Genomic DNA, 17264 nt, shown 5'->3' with positions numbered 1-17264 from the left:
TATCACGGAGAGTGTCATACATTGTGGTGTTGGTGTTTTCATATTTTCCCTTTGAACACAAAACAGGCTTTTTTGGGAGGGGAAAATATTCTTCCTTGAAGAAAACTTGAAGATTTATTTAAACGTTTAAAATTTTCACTTGGAACACTTTAGAGTTGGATGATTTATCCAGCTCTTCTGTAGGAGGATCATTGTTAAATCATTACCGGTTAATTTCTTTTTCCTCTTAGTCCTCACCTTACACAAGATGTATATGTCAGAGCCATTGGGAGACAGCTCATCATTCAGATCCTTAGCTTCCCTCTGAATACCTAAAAGAATGAGGCTAAGATGTACTTGCATTTAATAATTGTGCCAGGAATCCTTTTTAACCGTTGATGCATAGTTTTGTAGCTCAGGGAATTCCTGACTTTTAGTGAAATTAAACAATTGGGGTTACCTAGTGCTGAATCTGTGCCCCTACATAAAAGGGCCATCTTTATTGTTACTGTCAGCACCAACATTATTTCTGCCTCTATCACCAATAATATTATAATTTTTCCATTAGTTAGGGTAGGCTATCAACTGAGGAATGAGTGTACTCGTGGTCATTTTTCAGAATCAATTCCAAAAAAAGATTTCATCATTCTCCTCTTGAAACTTTTTTTACATTCTTTTCTAGGCTGATTGACTTGAGAATTTAGCAATGGTTGATTTCTACTGGAAGATTTCTGTATATTTGATAGATAGAGGAACAACTCAAGAGTATTGATTTGTGTCTGTTGAAAATTTAGAATTCTTGATTCATCGTGACAAAATGCACGGGAACAGGGACTCAAACAGATAATAAAGTTCTCAGTGCAAGTTGAGACTTCTGAGAAATAGTTCTCGTACTCCGATGATCTTGGCCAAGGCATCTGTGCATCCCATGCCCACCTGCTACGTAAAGATAATTTGGATTCAGGGGTGCCAAATGCAGCATATTGTTTCATAACACAGACTTTTGAGATCTAAAGATTGTCAGCTGGCATGCCTGGGAATTCCATTTTATGCTTGGCCGGAAGCACACTCCGTCAGATGACAGACATTTCAGAGGCAGGCGTAGTTCCTCTACCAGGTGACCTTGGCCTGAGTCAGTAGAGTTACTGGGGATTTGGCCAGAGATTTTGCCCAGGATGATGAAACATTAGGCAGCAAGATATTTGTAAATACTTTTCCTACAATTCTCATATAACTATTTTTATTTCCGTTCTCAGTTTTTCCAGATTTCCATTAAAAAAAAAAGATGCAAGCCTTTTTCCTTTTCTATTTAGACATTATAGAAGTTAAGGTCTCCAGGAATCCTCATTAGGATTGTGGTGTTTCCTTTTAGTTTTTTGTTCTCATTACATAAATATATATTTTTATATCCATATTCGTATATACATACCATTCTACAATTTTTCTCCCACTTAAAATTTTATTTTGGAGGGCTTTCCTTGTGCATATATAGGGATAATTTATTCTTTTTAATAGCTACATAGTGTTTCTTTGTGTGGATGTAATTTATTTAATATGTTGGTGGGCATTTGCTGTTTCCCAGTTTTTCACTAATTCTGGCGATGTGCTTATGTGTATATATATATTTTTGCATCCTTGTCTGTTTCTGTAGGATAAAATTCCTAGTGGAGTTGTTGAGTCAGTGTGTGCCTCAGGCAGGTTTTAGGTCTGGAAGTTTTTTAGTAATCCACTTAATGTTATCATATAAAACATTTTTCTGTTATTGTTCTCCCCCTTTCTCAGTTCACAACCTCAAATTATGTAAGCGTTGTGAAAGAAGGAGGAAAAATTTGAGAAAGAAGGGAATGTGGCAAATTGTATGGGACACTAGATGTTTTCGTGGAGTGTGAAGACACTAGGCCGTAGTTGGAAGAATATAGACCTAGATGAATTATTTACTGAGAATAGCCATACTGAGGGAGAAGAAAAAGGAATGCCTGTGCTTTCTGTATTGCTCCGTGCCCATGTAGCCTCTGATGCTCTGTTGTAAGAAAGAGAAAAATCTCCTTTTTTTTCTGTAGATTTTCTGTTCTGAGTATATTTTACTCTGTCTCTATCCTAAATATTTTCTCTTTGTTACAGTTATCTATGAATAATCCGGAAAGGAGAGATAAGAGGTTCAAAGAGATAATTTTAAGGAGCTAGGACAAATCTGGGGCTATGTATATTTGTTGGAGAAGGAAGGAGTTCTGGTGAAGATGATGCCTGTAGATGCCTTTAGTCATCTCAGGTTTGCCATCTCCTGGCCTGTTTTCTTATCTATGAAATGAAAGAAGAGATGACCTGTAGATGATGCCTTGGTCCCTTTCACTTCTTACATTTTGAGTGTGGATCATTGAGGAAAAGCTGTGAATCTGTATAAAGGGTGCCCTGAGAAGCTAAAAGAAACTAAAAAGAAAGGTCCAGTGTTACCCTCTTGGGAGGGGGCAGCTGTTGATCAGATGATGACTGATTAAACAACCTCTTTGCCTTATGTCAGAACAGAAACTCTGGTGGTAGTCTGATAAGCATATTGTGCAGTACAAACCTCCTGGTGAGTTAAATGCCCTTTATTTTTCGTGTCTCTGGAGTTCGCCTCGGCAGGGAGACGCCATGGGAGAGCTGGATTTCCTGCCTCGCACAGTGTTCTCCACATTAGTGCTAGTTTGTGTTTGTCCATCTCTGTCTCTCTCAGATTATCTCCTGCTGCATACTACGCCCAGAGGATGATCCAGTATCTCTCACGGAGAGACAGTATTCGCCAGCGCTCCATGCGCTACCAACAGAACCGTCTCCGTTCTTCCACCACCTCCTCTTCCTCAGACAACCAGGGTCCATCAGTAGAGGGAACCGACTTGGAGTTTGAGGACTTTGAGTAAGTACCTCCTCAGCTTACTTTCTTCCCTCTCCTCCCAAGCTGTGAGTGCTTCCAAGTTGGCCACTGTCTGAGCAGCAGTGGTCGACACTCTTGCTTTGAACCCCTGAGTTCTTATTTATGAGTAATAGGATGGGGTGAGGAACAGGGTTAAAATGCCCAGGGCTCCCCGCTCTGGCAGTTGCACTGCTGATTCACCAGAGCCTGTGGGAAGAGACGGCCCATTGGGCCCCAGGCCAGACTGGGAGAAGATGGCTGCTGCTCTTTAGGCAACATTTTTATTTCCCTTTCATGAACAGTGACTGGGGAAATGCTTCTCATGGACTGTCTTTGTAGCACCAGGGAGGCAGAAGGGCTTGTGTTTCTTCTCTTAAGCAGAGTAGGTATAGAGATTAAAAATAAAGAAAATACCCGGATTTCCCTAAAAAGCATCTTCTCTTAGTACCCTTGATCAGACCAGTTCTTGGAGGTCCTACTCCCTTGCCTAAGCTTTCTCACTCTCCCCCGAGTAAAGATCCTTTGAAAGTTGCCTGTCAAATTAATATGGCGGGTTGAGAGGTGAGTCCTTGCTCTGCTGGTCTCTGAGTGGTTGGTTGTGGGGTGGGGGTGAGCTAAAGGAGCACGGTCAGCTCCAGGCTCTAGAATTCCAGCTCCCCAACCTTGCTGCTGGGTTTTGCAGTCTCTGACCTGCTTCTCCTGACCTTTCTAGCCATTCTTTATGGGTTTTTTCATCTTGAGGCTGAACTTTCCTGGCTTGTATCAAATTGGACATTTCGCTCGTTTTGATTCTTATATTTTGATGTTCTCAAACATGTAAAACAAGAGAGAGAGAAGGATGCTTAAGCATTTTTTCCCCTCTTTTTCTGGCAGTATTGGAATAGGACAGCCTGTCGGTTACTTTCCCTCCCCACCCCCCAACCCCCATCTTGACATAACCTGGTCAGGTTTGGGATCTTAAGAGCTCTTGCCTCCCCTCAGCCTTCTTCCTCTGCAGTGAGCTGAATGGCTAGTTCCCCAGGAGCCTCTTTCAGCAGTGCTGTATGGTGTGTTTGAGGAATCTCTTTGCCAGAGAGGATTGAGAAGGGGGGAACAACCTTGGTCCCAATTTGCCTTCCTGATGCTGGGGTTAAACACACTGGCAATTGTGTACTTGGAAGCAGAAGGAAGACTAAGTGGGAGGTTCATTTGTCTGAGGAAGATGTAAATCTGAAAGAAATGCAGAGATGCCCTGAAGCAGCTGTGGTGTGGCCATGGAGCAGGGGTGGCAGTCCTCTATCATCAACTAGGCGGGAAGAGCCCAGCTCCTCTCTGACTCTCAGCGTGCGTCATTCTGCCTTCTGTCCTCTCTAGGGCAAGGTGGATGCATATACCGGCAGTGAAGGGAACAGAGTCTCCACTCCCTTAGCCAAGCAGACACCTGTAGTGAAATATGGTCCCCTGTAGATAATGATTATTTTCCCAGCACCAAGGTCTATTCAGGGGAGCACTTTCAACGTACACGCTGAGGCTGCTGGGACTTAGTGCTTCTGAAAAGCCTCAGTAATCCTGTGGAGCTCTGGGCGTCAGTGCAGATTGCATAGCCCTCTCCGTGCACGTCTGGAAGGCTGTGTTATCTCTCTGCAGTGGTGAAACGTGGGGCTCGTGCCTTTGAGCTGTATCTTGCCTCGTGACTTGTCCTTCACAATGGAGTTCTGGGTTAGTTTAAAATGTTCTGTTCTCATCTTACCTTCTCTTTCTTCTGCTACCACCTCCTCCCTTCCCCTTCCTACCCCCTCGATTTTCCTGTGTCAGACTGCCTCCTCCTGTGCTCCCCACGGCCCACCTGTGCTCTCACCTCCCCCCTGGCTTCAGCACGACCTGAATTTACATTGCCTTCTTCACCTTTCGTGCACTGACTTACCATTGTTTGTTCCTAGGGGCCTTGTATTGCTCCCTGATTAGTAACAATGGGCTGCTTCTCTAACACCCCTCCGAAAGTCCCTCTCTGGGTGTTTGCTTGCTTTTTGGGCTGAGACAGACTGTAATCTTGTTTTTAATGGCAGCTGAGGATTAGTCACCTCAGTATTAGTCCAGGTCTTCTAGTGAAGGATGTTGCTGGCTGGCTGATACTAATTTACCGTCTGTTCGTTCTTTCTGTCTCCTTCCCTGCCCTCCTCCCCCCACTGTAAACCAAGAGCTGCTTGTGGTTGCTCCTCTTCTCTTAGTTCCTGGGTGCTCTGAGGAGGGAGAGAGTGAGAAATTAGGGAATGTGCCAGCCCGTTTTAATTTCTTTGCCTCAATCTTTTTCCTTAGCATTGATAACTAGAAGGAAAGTTGGAGGCTTATACAGTCATAATTTATAGTTCTTTCAGGAACAGGGAAGCGGGTAAGTTAGATATGGCCTGGAATGCTTAGGCTTAGGGTACCATTAAGAGAGGCTGTTCTTCTCCTGGGTTTCTTCACCTTCACAGCATATGCCTTTGCCACTCCACTTCAGCCTCTTCACTCTCCTGCCGTTTGCTAAGTTGTAGATCATTTTGCCATTCTCTAGCTTGTCCCATCCAGGTGTATATAGTCCCCAGAAAACAAAAGGAGCCATTGCCCAGATCCCATCTTTTGTGATTCTCTTCCATCATCCATTGAATGAAAAATATCAGCTATAGTATTTTTCTTATGTATACTAATTTATAACCTACAGAGCATTTGTAGTTTATATAAATGTTAATATATATAATATATACATTTAAAAATCCTGTTTAATCCTTATAATAACCCAATGAGATAGTTATTTACTCCACTGTGGTATTTTTCTAAATGAGGATACTGAGACTTGACCAAAATCAGACATGTCTAAGATTAGAGACTAGAAACAAACATATTTAATATCTGACTTCTATTGACCTGCAGATTTAGAAACCTTTAAAAATGGTGTACAACCGTATTTATTATTGAGCCCTTGCTCCATGAGCTTGCTTTGGAACAAGACTATCTACATTTATCTCTAGGGAGGATAGCTTTGAAGGTTGGTCAGCATCGGGTTAAATTTTCTGTACTTCTGTGGTTTAGATTAATGACCGTCCTCCCAGGCAGGCATCTTCTCCTGCCATTCATCTCTGTCTGCGGCGAGAATTGAGGCTGCATGGTCCCTGTGTTTATCAAAATGCACAAACAGGACATCCAGAAACCTGTCGTCAGGAGGTCTGTCCTGAAGCCCTGAGCATCTGTCTTTGCATAAAGATGTTCACAAGCAGGGTAAAGGTGTGACTGCCCCTGACATTGCTGTCTGCCTGCTTTTGAGCCCAGACCACCTGCTAGAATGTAGATAGCAAGTAAGCATTAGGAAAATTCCCATTTTCATTTTCACCATTCCTCTGGAAAGTGGGAAGGAGGTTTTTATGAAGCCCAGGGTGAGTGCTGTGTCCCAATAGTTGTTAAGGCCTACAGAAGAGATAGTGTTATGTGACTTTATGACTTTTGTTCCAGCTGTCCCCAACCCCTTCCTCATTTTATGTTACTCTGAATGTAATTGTAATCCCAGAATCGTCGCCAGCTCATGTTCCTGCTTTTTGTAACTACTTTGCCTTCCAAGACAAAGGATACCCTGAGCTAGTAACAGAGCTGGAGAAGCTTCCAATTAAATCCGTCACAAATATCTCTACCCTGCATGCTGGCCACTGGGAAATTGTTTTTTTTCTTTTTAATAAAGATTGGCACCTGAGCTAACAACTGTTGCCAGTCTTTTTTTTTTCCCCCTGCTTTTTCTCCCCAAATCCCCCCAGTATATTTTAGTTGTGGTCCTTCTAATTGTGGCACATGGGATGCCGCCTCAACGTGGCCTGATGAGCAGTGCCATGTCTGCGCCGAGGATCCGAACCCTGGGCCGCCAAAGCGGAGCGCTTGAACTTAACCACTTGGCCACGGGGCCGGCCCCTGGGAGATTCTTGACTGTTGCTGGCATGGAAGAGAGCAGGTCCTTTATTCACAGCTGTAACACTGGGCTGTAGTTTGGAAAAACATCTCAGTGAGAATTCTAGTCTTTCAGCCTTAAGATGAAGTCTCTTTAGGTCTATTACACTTATTTTCTTACTTCTTCTAATTTATCTGGTTGTATTTGGGTTTCCTTTACCTTGAAATCCATATTGTGACCATATCTGCAGCGATATTTCATTGTGAGTATGACAGTCATTTCTGGGTGCCAGAAATGAGTTCTGGTTCCTTAGTTTGGCATGATCTGTTCTAGCTGTACCACATACACATGTACAGAGCAGCCTCATGCAGAAAGAGCTTCTCCTTTTATGGTCCCCTTGCTAGCACCTCTGGCAAGGGAATCATTATGAGTTTTCTTGGTGTATATTGTAGCTGAGGCGAGTTCTGAAGGCTGTCACTCAGCTCTGACATCTCATTGGATGTGGCACAGGAGAAGTTGCTTGCCTTTAGTTCATAATTTAATATTCATCTGCCCTTTTGCCATAACTGAAATTTAGTTGAGCCATGGCAAAGAAAATATGTTAGAAACCAAGCACTGCTACTTTTATCATTTGTCTATAGGCGAAATCTTGACAGCTTTGCGAGACTCTCCTGCTTGCTTCAAGTTCTCATGGCAAGAAATTCCAGTAGCATGAAGCTACGTGTCCTGGTAGTGCTTGCTCCTGCTCTTTCTTCTGTGCCCGGGATTTCCAGGACTCCTGTGGGAGTCAGTGACTCCTGATAACAAGTTGATAACTTGTAGCCTAGAAAGGAAAGGGTAAATCTTTGCAGGGGGACGTCGTCTACTTCATTTTGAAATGGAGTTGCCTTTGTCTCTTCCTTTGACATACAAACTGTAGACTTTTTGGTATTAGAAGTGCAAGACAGACTCTAAGGAAACACTCTGTAAAGTTATTATTCTCTTTACAGACTGGAACCTACGAAAGCAGTCAGGATCCAACTCCATTTGTTGAGTGGTGGTATTGTACAGAAGTAGTTCTTAAAGTGGCATGAGAGAAGACACTGTTCTCTTCCCTTTTACCAGAAAGTTTTAAATAATTTCAACTACTTTATTTTTGTAGTGGTTGGTTATTTTTACAAAGTGGGCTTATAAAAGAGAAAGGCGTAGGTCTTAAAATAGGACCGTCTCTAGGTGTATTTGGGAGAGAGGCAAATAAATGCACATAGAAACGTGAAACAGTATGGAGTGTTTCAGGAATTCCCTTGTTGATAAGTATGGCTAGACTCAAAGTCCGAGATGCGTGGCAGGAGATGAGCCCCAAGAGTTTGAGTGGCACCAGATCTTTAGAGTCTTATGTGCCTTGCGGTGGAGGTGAGCTTTATCCCGTAGGTGAGAGGAAGTCGTTGGAGAGTTTTAAGCTATAGAATAACACAATCAGATTTTTACGTACCATCTTACAAGATGGACTAATAAGGTCCTACCGAATTATACGGCAGCACTGTGTGCAGGGAAGAGAGTGTTTGGAAAGATGTGAGAAGGCTTGATGGGTTCATCAGGCTATGATGAATTGATGTGGCGGATGGGGTAGGGAAGGAGATCGTAGACAAAGGGCGGAGCAAAAGCCCAGAGACAGAAGATTTACAGAATTTATTCAGGGACTCTGAATAAATTTGTGGCTAGAGCTGTGGAGTGTTGTAATATGAGAGAGAAGATCTGAAAGGCCTGAACTGTGGAGGGCCTGGAATGCCTGGCTGAGAAGTTTTGACTTTATTTTTATCTGGGGGCAGCCATTATTCAATATGTATTTTAAGCAGCCAACTCTTGACAGCACTGGTTAGGGTGACCTAAAGTGGCAAATGTATGAAAGCAGGAAAACCAGTTAGAAAGCAGTGGGTGAAATACAGCAGAGAACATGTGAGGACTTGAGTATTGGGTCTCAGAGGCCTTGGTGTTTTCTAAGAGTGGGGACTGTTTGTGAATGTTCCCAGAGGAATGAGCTGTCTGAGAGCTCAGCCGTCACACTTCCTACTTCTCCAAATAAAATGTTGCCCAAGTCCTTCTTTGCGCTTACTGGAACCAATTTTGAACTAAGTTTATAAAACAGCAAGTGACTTCTAGAACAGCTGTGATTGAACTGGGATCACTTGTCAGTGCCTGGGTCAGTGCCTGCTGGCCCCGTGGCCTGACAGCTCTGTCTAGGGAATAGCCCTGAGTCCTAGTTTTGGCTGAGCGTGTGATTTGTCATTTGATCGTGGGTAAGTCCCTCCCCCGCCCTAGGCCTCAATGTCGGATCTGTAAAATCAGATTAGATAATCTCTGAAGTTTATTTTAGCCTGAGAGCTAAACTAGGAACTAAGGAACTAACTACCTTAGAAGAATTTCCCTTGTACTCAGCAGAGGTAGAATAATTAAGAAAGAGTCTCCGAAATGTGGGGTAACTTCCTGAGGGTTAGGAATAGGATTTCTGGTACCTGAAGAGCCCCAGTATATTTATAAAATATATGCCTACCTGAATTCTAGCTCTTTACTGAGGATTTTGAGCCTATTGCTTAGAAATATATAATATTGCTTGGCAACTTGAGAATTAGTACTCTTTGGCAAGTAAAATACATATGAATATTTATTATGAGTGATGCAGAAGAAGAGAAAGAAAATGGAATATGTCTGGATTATGCTTGGGCTCAGAATAGGAAAATACAAAAGGAAGAATTAAATAGCCAGGAGGGGAGAGAGGGCAAAGGAGGACGTCACCACTTAGAGATATATATTTATTTTTTTAACATAAAATACACAATAGGAATGTGGATTTGCATAATGTACGCAGATGAATTAAAGGTAGACTGAGGAAGGAGTGGAATTTGTACATGGTAATTACCTGTTATTGCTATTCCTTGGAGGAAAATTAAGCTCTGCAGTTCCGAGAGACCTCTGCTATTAGGTATCCCCTGTAAATGATGTCAGCTGGGCCTGGACCCGCCTCCCAAAAATCTAAGCCTTTACACATGTGCACAGTCCTTGGCAGTAGAGGCTGCACAGTGTTTTCCTAACAGCACCCAAGTAAGGAAGGGACTTGGCCAAGATGACTGTGCCGTCCAGGGACAGGAATACCAGCTCGGCCTTCTGTGGTCTGGAGATTGAGTAGAAACAGAGGAACATAAGGAAACAGGTATTTTTTTAATAGTCTAGTTTTCAGCAAAGTCAACTGTGTATTGTCAAGAGGGCAGTGGCCTTTTGAGCTTTTTGCTGCAAGAGCTTCATTTATAAAAGCTCAGATCAGGGCCGTTTGTCGGTGAGGAGTAATGACAACCCACCTGTCTGGTCAGGACTCAGACAGCAGTCTGTAGGTTTGTTTTTCATTCCTTTAAATTACAGCCTGTCTCTGAGGCGATTAATCCCAGGCATTTAGCAAGAGTTGCCGCTGTGTTTCTCCCTTGTTCCAGAGATGCATTTTCTTGTATTTGGCACTTGTCTTGGATGCTTGATTGTTTGAAGGATGTTTTTTCCTTATGAAATCATTTACAAGAAAATCTTATTTTTTTCACTCTCCTTCCCAAATTATCCCTCTGAGAGTTAATCAGAGATGCACAGAGTTCAACAACTGGAAAGGCCATTAATAACTGAGCCAGCCTCTATCCTGCTGGCTTAAAGGCAGCTTCTGGCTGATGAAATTGATGAGGATTTCTTTGGTGTTTCCCTGAAAGGTATTCTGGTGAGAAGGAGTCCTCCTGTGAAGAAGGAGCAGGACCAGCATATTTGCATAGTCTGGTCTTCGCTGTTTTTTTTTTTTTAAGCCCCCCCTTGAAAAGGGTGCAGGCTATGTTATGTTAGGCCCCAGGATTTAGCACCCTCCGCTGTTCCTAAGGTAAACTGTCTCTCTGGGTCTGCCTTTCTCCCACTGTTTGTCTGGCAAACATCTTCCAGTACACTCGTATTCAGTCTCTACCTGACTAGTTTGGCCTCCTTCATTTTGTGGAGCCTTGCTTCGTGCTGATCTTGTATCAGCACTGAAACGAGTGGCAGAGTCTGTGCAGTTTTCTAAATACATTATTTTAAGTACTTTTAATTCCTTTGCTCTTTCCTTGCAGCTTTTACCACTCTCTCTCTCTCTCGAGAGCCCCTTGCTTCTACTTCCCCAACCCCTAGCCCCGAGAATATCCTATGCATTGAAATTTGTTTCCCCGTCTAAACTCCTTATTTCTTAATCTCCCTTCTTTCTAGCCTGTAGAATCCAGAGTCGTTAGTTGTTGTTTTACCTCTGGTTTATCTGGAGCTGTGCCTTCCGTCAGGGAGTTTGTGTGCCAGTACTAAAACCCTAAAGAGGGCCTTTTCCCTCTTCTTGCCTAACGTCCTTTGGTTGGACATTCTGACCTTTTGCTGCCTTCCTGATTCCTGTTTTCTAGGTTTTTCCTAGTCAGTAAATGTTTGAGCTGCTTTTGTGGTAGGCTGTTTCTCCTAGATGTCTTTGTTTTTTTCTCTCATAGGCAGCATCTCATTTGTGTGTTCACCACGCTTCACATTTTTCTAGTCATTCTGGGTCCCGTTCTGATTTCTCCTTCTTTGCTAGAGCTCTCAACACTTTCAATTTGAAGTCTTCTAAACATTTTATTGAGATGCCATTTAGCTTCTACTTTCCCTATTGTTAGTCAAGATATTAAGTTGAGGACCAGCAGGTACATCTCCACTTACTTAATGTATTGCCCCTTTCGTGGTGCCTAATGTAACCGTCAGTCTAAGAGTGCTTGTATCTGAGCCAGCTGAGCTCATTCTTATTTTCCTATATGTACATCCTCTGGTAATCTCTAAATACCATGAAGCCATTATCTCTGGCCATGTTCCCCTTCCCCCTTTTTTATAAATAGAGGAAGAAACTCAGGAAGTTTTTAGGTTTTAATAACAATGAATAGAGGCTTGTGAAATATGTTGTAGGAGCCCAGATTTTTCCCCAGCTCTGGTGTTTGTCCATTTTTCTGGGTTATCTTTTTGTGTCCTTTCACCAAGCTCTGTGTCATCTTTGGGCAGTGGCAGCTGCTGAGCAGTACAGGCTATGCGTGACTTCTCCTTTCCCCCTCCCTCTGCTAACACCAGGGAGAGTACTGTTTGTTGTCCTGAGGGAGAGGGATCTTTGGACCTTGCAGAAGCATTATCTGATGCTCCACAGTGTGGTAGCTGTAGAAGAAAGCAATGAGATCTGTCCCATGTGCTTCTTCCTGTAGCTTAGCTTTCAGCCTTTTTGAGGCTTAGGACCCTTTTTCTTCTTTTGGACCCTTTTTAACTTCAAAATATTTTCTAACCCCTCTTGTGTTAATTAGTTGTACTTTTAGTGCCTGTTGAAAAGTAAAATATGCTACTGTGAAAAGCTGTATGAATTCACTTGTACTTTTAAGTGAATTGGTACTTTGATCACAATTTGAAGCTACATATATTTGAAAAATAATAATATGCTTAATTTGGGAGCTATCTTATTTATTTGATATTCAGTTACTACTTGGGTACATGTGGCTCCCCAGAGCTAGTGTCTGCTGGACAGGAACTTCTGAGTTCATTGTTCTTTTTAATCCCCTTTTTACTTTCCATATGGTCTTCTCTCTCTTTCTTCTTGCCTCTTCCTTCAACTGTAGAGTTTCAAGTCAAAGAAATATGATATGTTAAGGAAAATAATAGAATGGTTTCTCTTTTGGGGAAATAAAAACCAAGTACTAACTTTTAATAGATCAGCTTCCAATATCCCTGGTATTGATTTATCTCTTAATGCTCAGCATCCAATTCTACCAAGATATAAAAACCTTCCTAGGCTTTCATTTCTGGCTTGTAAAGCTCCCAATGGTCCATTTGAAAGCCGAAGTGTTGTCTTAACTTTGGTTCCAGGGCGAGTTTGAAGATTATCTCATTAAGCTGAAGACAATCCAGAGGGGGAATTCAGAAAATGTCTCAAATCAAGCTCTCAGAGGTTCCTTTATTTTGTGGAGTTGGTTAAGCAGCTAATTAACTGCTCTGTCCAGCCAATGCCCTTTTGGCTTATTGTTCCTTTGATGCCTTGGGGAACTAAGCCATGTGAAGGCTCTGTCGGCTCTTCTCTTGTAGGAAGCAGTGAAGCGTAGTGGAAAGAGCAAGGCTTCAGAGTCATATTCCTTGAATTCTGCCTCAGGTTACTGGTTCTGTGACCTTGGGCTTGGCTTCTCTGGTTCTTAGTTTCCTTATCTGTAAAACAGCTAATAATACCTCATAGGATAGCTAGAAGGATTAAATGGGATAACATATTAATAACCGTTGTATTAGAACTTAGTAGATATTTAATAAATGGTGGTTATTACTATTGCTTTAACAGACCATAAAGAAAACTCCTAGACTTTTCTCTTTTTACTCAAATGACCTGGCTTAGGATTGTATTGTCTCATATTCTTCATCATTTCCAATTTTTTAGTCTCCAAGAGAAGGGACTGCGTAGTGTTTTTTTTGTGTTGTTTTTCTTTGACTAATGGATGATTTTTCCACACCAAGGACCTAAACAGATTCATTTAAAGATAACCATTTGCTGAATGAAATTGTTGGGGGAATTTTTCATTTTTCAAGATCTCCACAAGCCAAAGTTTCTCTGTATCTTTCAATCTAGAAAAAGAAGTTTGTATATATCCATTGCATATCTCTTAGAAGATCTAACCTCGGCTTCAGTTTCAGATGTTACAGGGTTCAGAGATCACATTAACTCAAGAAAATCTTCCTCCTTCTTACTAAACTGTTACTAAATGCTTGTAAATCTTGTGGTCGAGGTACTCTAGAAATGCAGTATATTAATGTGCCACCCATATTGGTAAGCAGCCAGATGACTGACTTCTCTGGGGTCTTCACCTAAGTGTAGGCGTTTAGTTCGAGGGATGTTTGTCTTTGGGGCTGGTGGCTGATTCTGCTTAAGTGACTCTCTTATGTGTAGTCTTTTTGTTTTCTCCAGGGACAATGGTGACAGATCCAGGCACCGAGCTCCACGCAATGCCAGGATGTCTGCACCGTCACTTGGACGCTTTGTCCCGAGGTAAGAACTGGGTAGTCAGTTTTTATGAGAGACTTTTCTGAGAGCCTGGGGTTTCGTTTTTAAACCTACTTTCTGGTCTTTGGATCTCAATATCTGGGATTATTTTCTAGTGAGCCTGCCACCCAACCCTGCCACCTAAAGTCTTGACAGTAGATGATTGACCACAATAAAATGGTAGAAAAGTGGCTTCTAATCCTGTTCAAGATTAGAAGCCCTGGGAAACTTGAGAAGAAAGATCGGGAAGGAAGGAGATCTGAAAGGACAAATCCTAGGAATTTTTACTCCTCTCTGGGCTGCTGTGGATTCCTGGGCTTAATGGATCCCTTAGCCTCGACTGTTGAGGGTAGGGAGCTGGCATGGCTCCTTTGCTTTATGGGAGTCTTTAGTAGGCTTTTCATACATGCTTCCTTTTTGTAGGCGTTTCCTGCTGCCTGAGTACTTGCCTTATGCTGGGATTTTTCATGAACGTGGACAGCCTGGCCTGGCTACTCACTCTTCTGTTAACAGGGTCCTGGCAGGTAAGGAAATGTTTCTTTGGATTTCGAAGTTTTGCAGGGGCAAGGAGCCAGATAAAGCATTCTCCTTCTTTACCTATGTTGATGGGATGGCATCTTGGTACCTGGTTGAAAAATCTGTTTTGAGGTCTTGTGCTCAGTTCCTGACTTCAAGGCAGAAGACTGCAGGATTGACAATAACTGTTTCTCTTGGCCATTCTCACTGCCTTCAAACATCTTAAAAAAAAATTTTTTTTAACTATTTGTTTCTTAGTTCTGCAGTTAGATTCTGCCTTTGCTTTTAATTGAATGATAAAAGTGTCTTGTTCATGTTTTGGTTGGTGAGATCCTCATGAACCAGATCCTGTGATTTAATTAGGAGCTTAATGCACACCCTCCAACCACTCTTTGCTACTGCCAGCAGGTGGAGTTTCCAAGCACTGTGGAACCTTCCCGTAGAAGGAGGAGGAGAAGAGACCCATAGAGCTGGCTCAGAAATCTCCCCAGAACAGAAAATGGGCTGGACAAGCCCAGCGGAGGCAGTTTTATGGTGGCTGCATAGCTTAGTGACCAGTGTTTTGGGGCTAAGATGCGTGAGAGGACTGGGCTCTGAGACGTGGTATGTGCCGCTGCTCCTGGGCAGTCTCTAGAGGAAACAAAGCAGAGTTCTGTCTTTTCCTAACAATGGTTGTTTCCCTGTCACTCTTTCCCCGCCCCTTCCCCCACCTCCACTGCCCACTTGTAAATTTATGTATGCGAAGGCATGAAAGGTATAAAAATCAAGCCACATTTAGGCATATCTTTAATAAGAATCTTTATTAAAAATATTTTAATGACATTATGTTTTGGAAAATCTGGGCCATGTGGTGGTTAAGGGTAGGAAGGGATGTGTGTGAGGCAGTGGCACTGTCAGCTGGGAGAATGGGATTTCTAATTAAGCTGCTGTGACAGCTCATAGGCCATGTGATCTGGCCCCCCCAAGTACTACTGTCTTTGACCCAACGTCAAGGCCTAGAAATCCCAGAAACCTCAGCGGTTTCTCTGCTGGACGCCAGGACTTCATAGGCCCAGGCTTGGCCGGGGAGCAGAGGACACTCTGGTCTCCTGACAGCCTTATCTGAGGAGGGCTGTCACCCTGGTTGGTAAACAGACCCCCTGGCTCTGCGCCTCTCCATGCATGGTGCTTCTCTGTGGCTTGGCTGATGGCACGTGGAAGGTCCTCACTGGCAGATAATCACTTGCTGCCAGGCAGTACTACAGAGCTCTTCTCCACCCTTCTTTGTTCCAGACATCTGCCTCCACCACCCCACACAGCACCTCCTGCTTCGCTACTGCTGGAAAAGCTCTGTTTCTTTGGCATTTGGCTTTTCTGGAACAGCTGTATGTTGTTTTTTTCCTCCTTTGATCTAATAACTCTCCCTGCATTTCCTATTCCCTACTTTATGCCCAGAGATCTGACCCCAAATGGCCCAATGTCACCTCTGGATACCTTTGAATATGGGGGTTGTGTTCCGGCAGATGGTTGTTTATAGATATGAAATCTACTGAGGAAAGTTCTCTAACAAAGGATGCTAAGTGCCTCGAGGGGAAGGAAATGTAGCCTCAAGAACCTCGCTCTCTAGTTAGATTAGCAGATGGTTTCCATTCACAATTAAACTAGTTTCTCTCATTTTCTCAAGATACCTGTTACAGAGTGCCTATTGTCTTTTTAAAAAAGTCCTCATCATTTGTAGGTATTTGGATGTCCCTCCAGATTCTATTAACAATTCTGTTAGGTTTTTTCTTCTCTTGAGAAAATTCTAATTATAATGGCAACCCAAAAATCCTAACATTTGTTGAGCACTTGCTATATACTAAGGAGTGTTTTGAGAGCTTCTCGCAGTCATATTTCGTTTCTTTCTCACAGTAATCCTGACGTGGAGCTGTTCTCTAATTAGCAGTGGAGGGAACTAGAGCCCACGAGGCTGACTCGCCCGGAGTGATGCGTGCAGCTGGACGTAGAGGAGCCAGAGAGCTTCCTCGTCCGCCTCCCCAGTTATCTTAAAGGACCTTAATCTAGAAGAGGGAAAGAGCCCCCAGGGAACTTGGCTCATCTTCAAGGTTTTTCTTGTTTGTTTTAGTCCTCTTTTTTTTAGTGGTTTCTAGACATAACTTTTTTATAACCCAGTGGCACTTGCTGAGGAAAATCTCATTATGCAACAGCCCTTTCCTGAGCCTTCTTGCCCTCCTGGACACAAATATTTTGCTTTTTATTAAACTTACTTGTGATCGTATAATAGAGCTGCTATAGTAATGGCTTTCGAAGTAAAAGACAAATTGGCCTCTTAACAGTAAGCACTCCCAGCTTTCCTGAAAAGGCACTTTCCCTTATGTGATAGGAGTGAGGTTGTGATGGTCTCAGAAGAATTATATCCAACAGGTATTTGTTCTGCGCCTATGTGCCAGGCACTGTCCTAGAGTACCGGAGTGAGCAAGACAGACGTGATCCCTGCCCTCCTGCAGCTCAGAGTCTGGCTGGTTGACCATACCTCAGTCTTGCCATGTGGTTCTTAGCTCCAAACATAAAGCAGAACCCTTTGTGAGTGAGTGGCTTTTTACAGGGGCGAAGCATGGAAATTTGGCAGACCTGGAGAGATAAAGCATATACACACCTGTAGTTTTAGGAGGTGTGACTGGTGCTATGGTGGCAAATGAGTCTCCAGTGGACCCTAGCCAAAGCCGTTTGGAATCATCAACAAAAATGGATTTGTAGAAAATTAAGAGCCATTCGGCTCACTTCCTCCCACATGAGCCTGAGAGCGATAATAGAAAACAGAAGCTCCTACAGGGGAGTGTTTTGTTCATCTTCATCTCTTCCATCACATCTTGGTGCCTTCCCCACAATTCTGTAGGTTCTTGGTGACCTCCAGTCACCCGTCGACACATGCCATGCCCCTTCTTCAGCAACACAAATTCTGAAGCTGT

The 17264-nt window shown here is 43.0% G+C and overlaps 1 protein-coding gene across 17 annotated transcripts in view; it reads left to right on the top strand.

The window, feature by feature from the left end:
- The window catches only part of AMBRA1 (autophagy and beclin 1 regulator 1), a 158741-nt gene that overhangs the window by 59335 nt on the left and 82142 nt on the right, over positions 1-17264 (top strand). For 15 of the 17 annotated variants that reach the window (XR_006885769.1, XR_006885770.1, XM_046643453.1 and 12 more), the window contains 3 exons: positions 2693-2872; positions 13726-13806; positions 14224-14324. Coding sequence is in view for 15 of the 17 variants with exons in the window: in XM_046643453.1 (XP_046499409.1) it covers positions 2693-2872; positions 13726-13806; positions 14224-14324 (362 nt within the window). In the remaining 2 variants the exon portion in view is untranslated. The remainder of the gene's footprint in view (positions 1-2692; positions 2873-13725; positions 13807-14223; positions 14325-17264) is intronic. The other 2 variants (XM_046643455.1, XM_046643459.1) reach the window with 1 other exon arrangement.

The sequence above is a fragment of the Equus quagga genome, chromosome 17, assembly GCF_021613505.1.
Source record: "Equus quagga isolate Etosha38 chromosome 17, UCLA_HA_Equagga_1.0, whole genome shotgun sequence".
NCBI classification, from domain to species: Eukaryota; Metazoa; Chordata; class Mammalia; order Perissodactyla; family Equidae; genus Equus; species Equus quagga.
The sequence above is the reverse complement of the archived record's forward strand: the minus strand, read 5'-3'. Positions and strand labels throughout refer to the sequence as shown.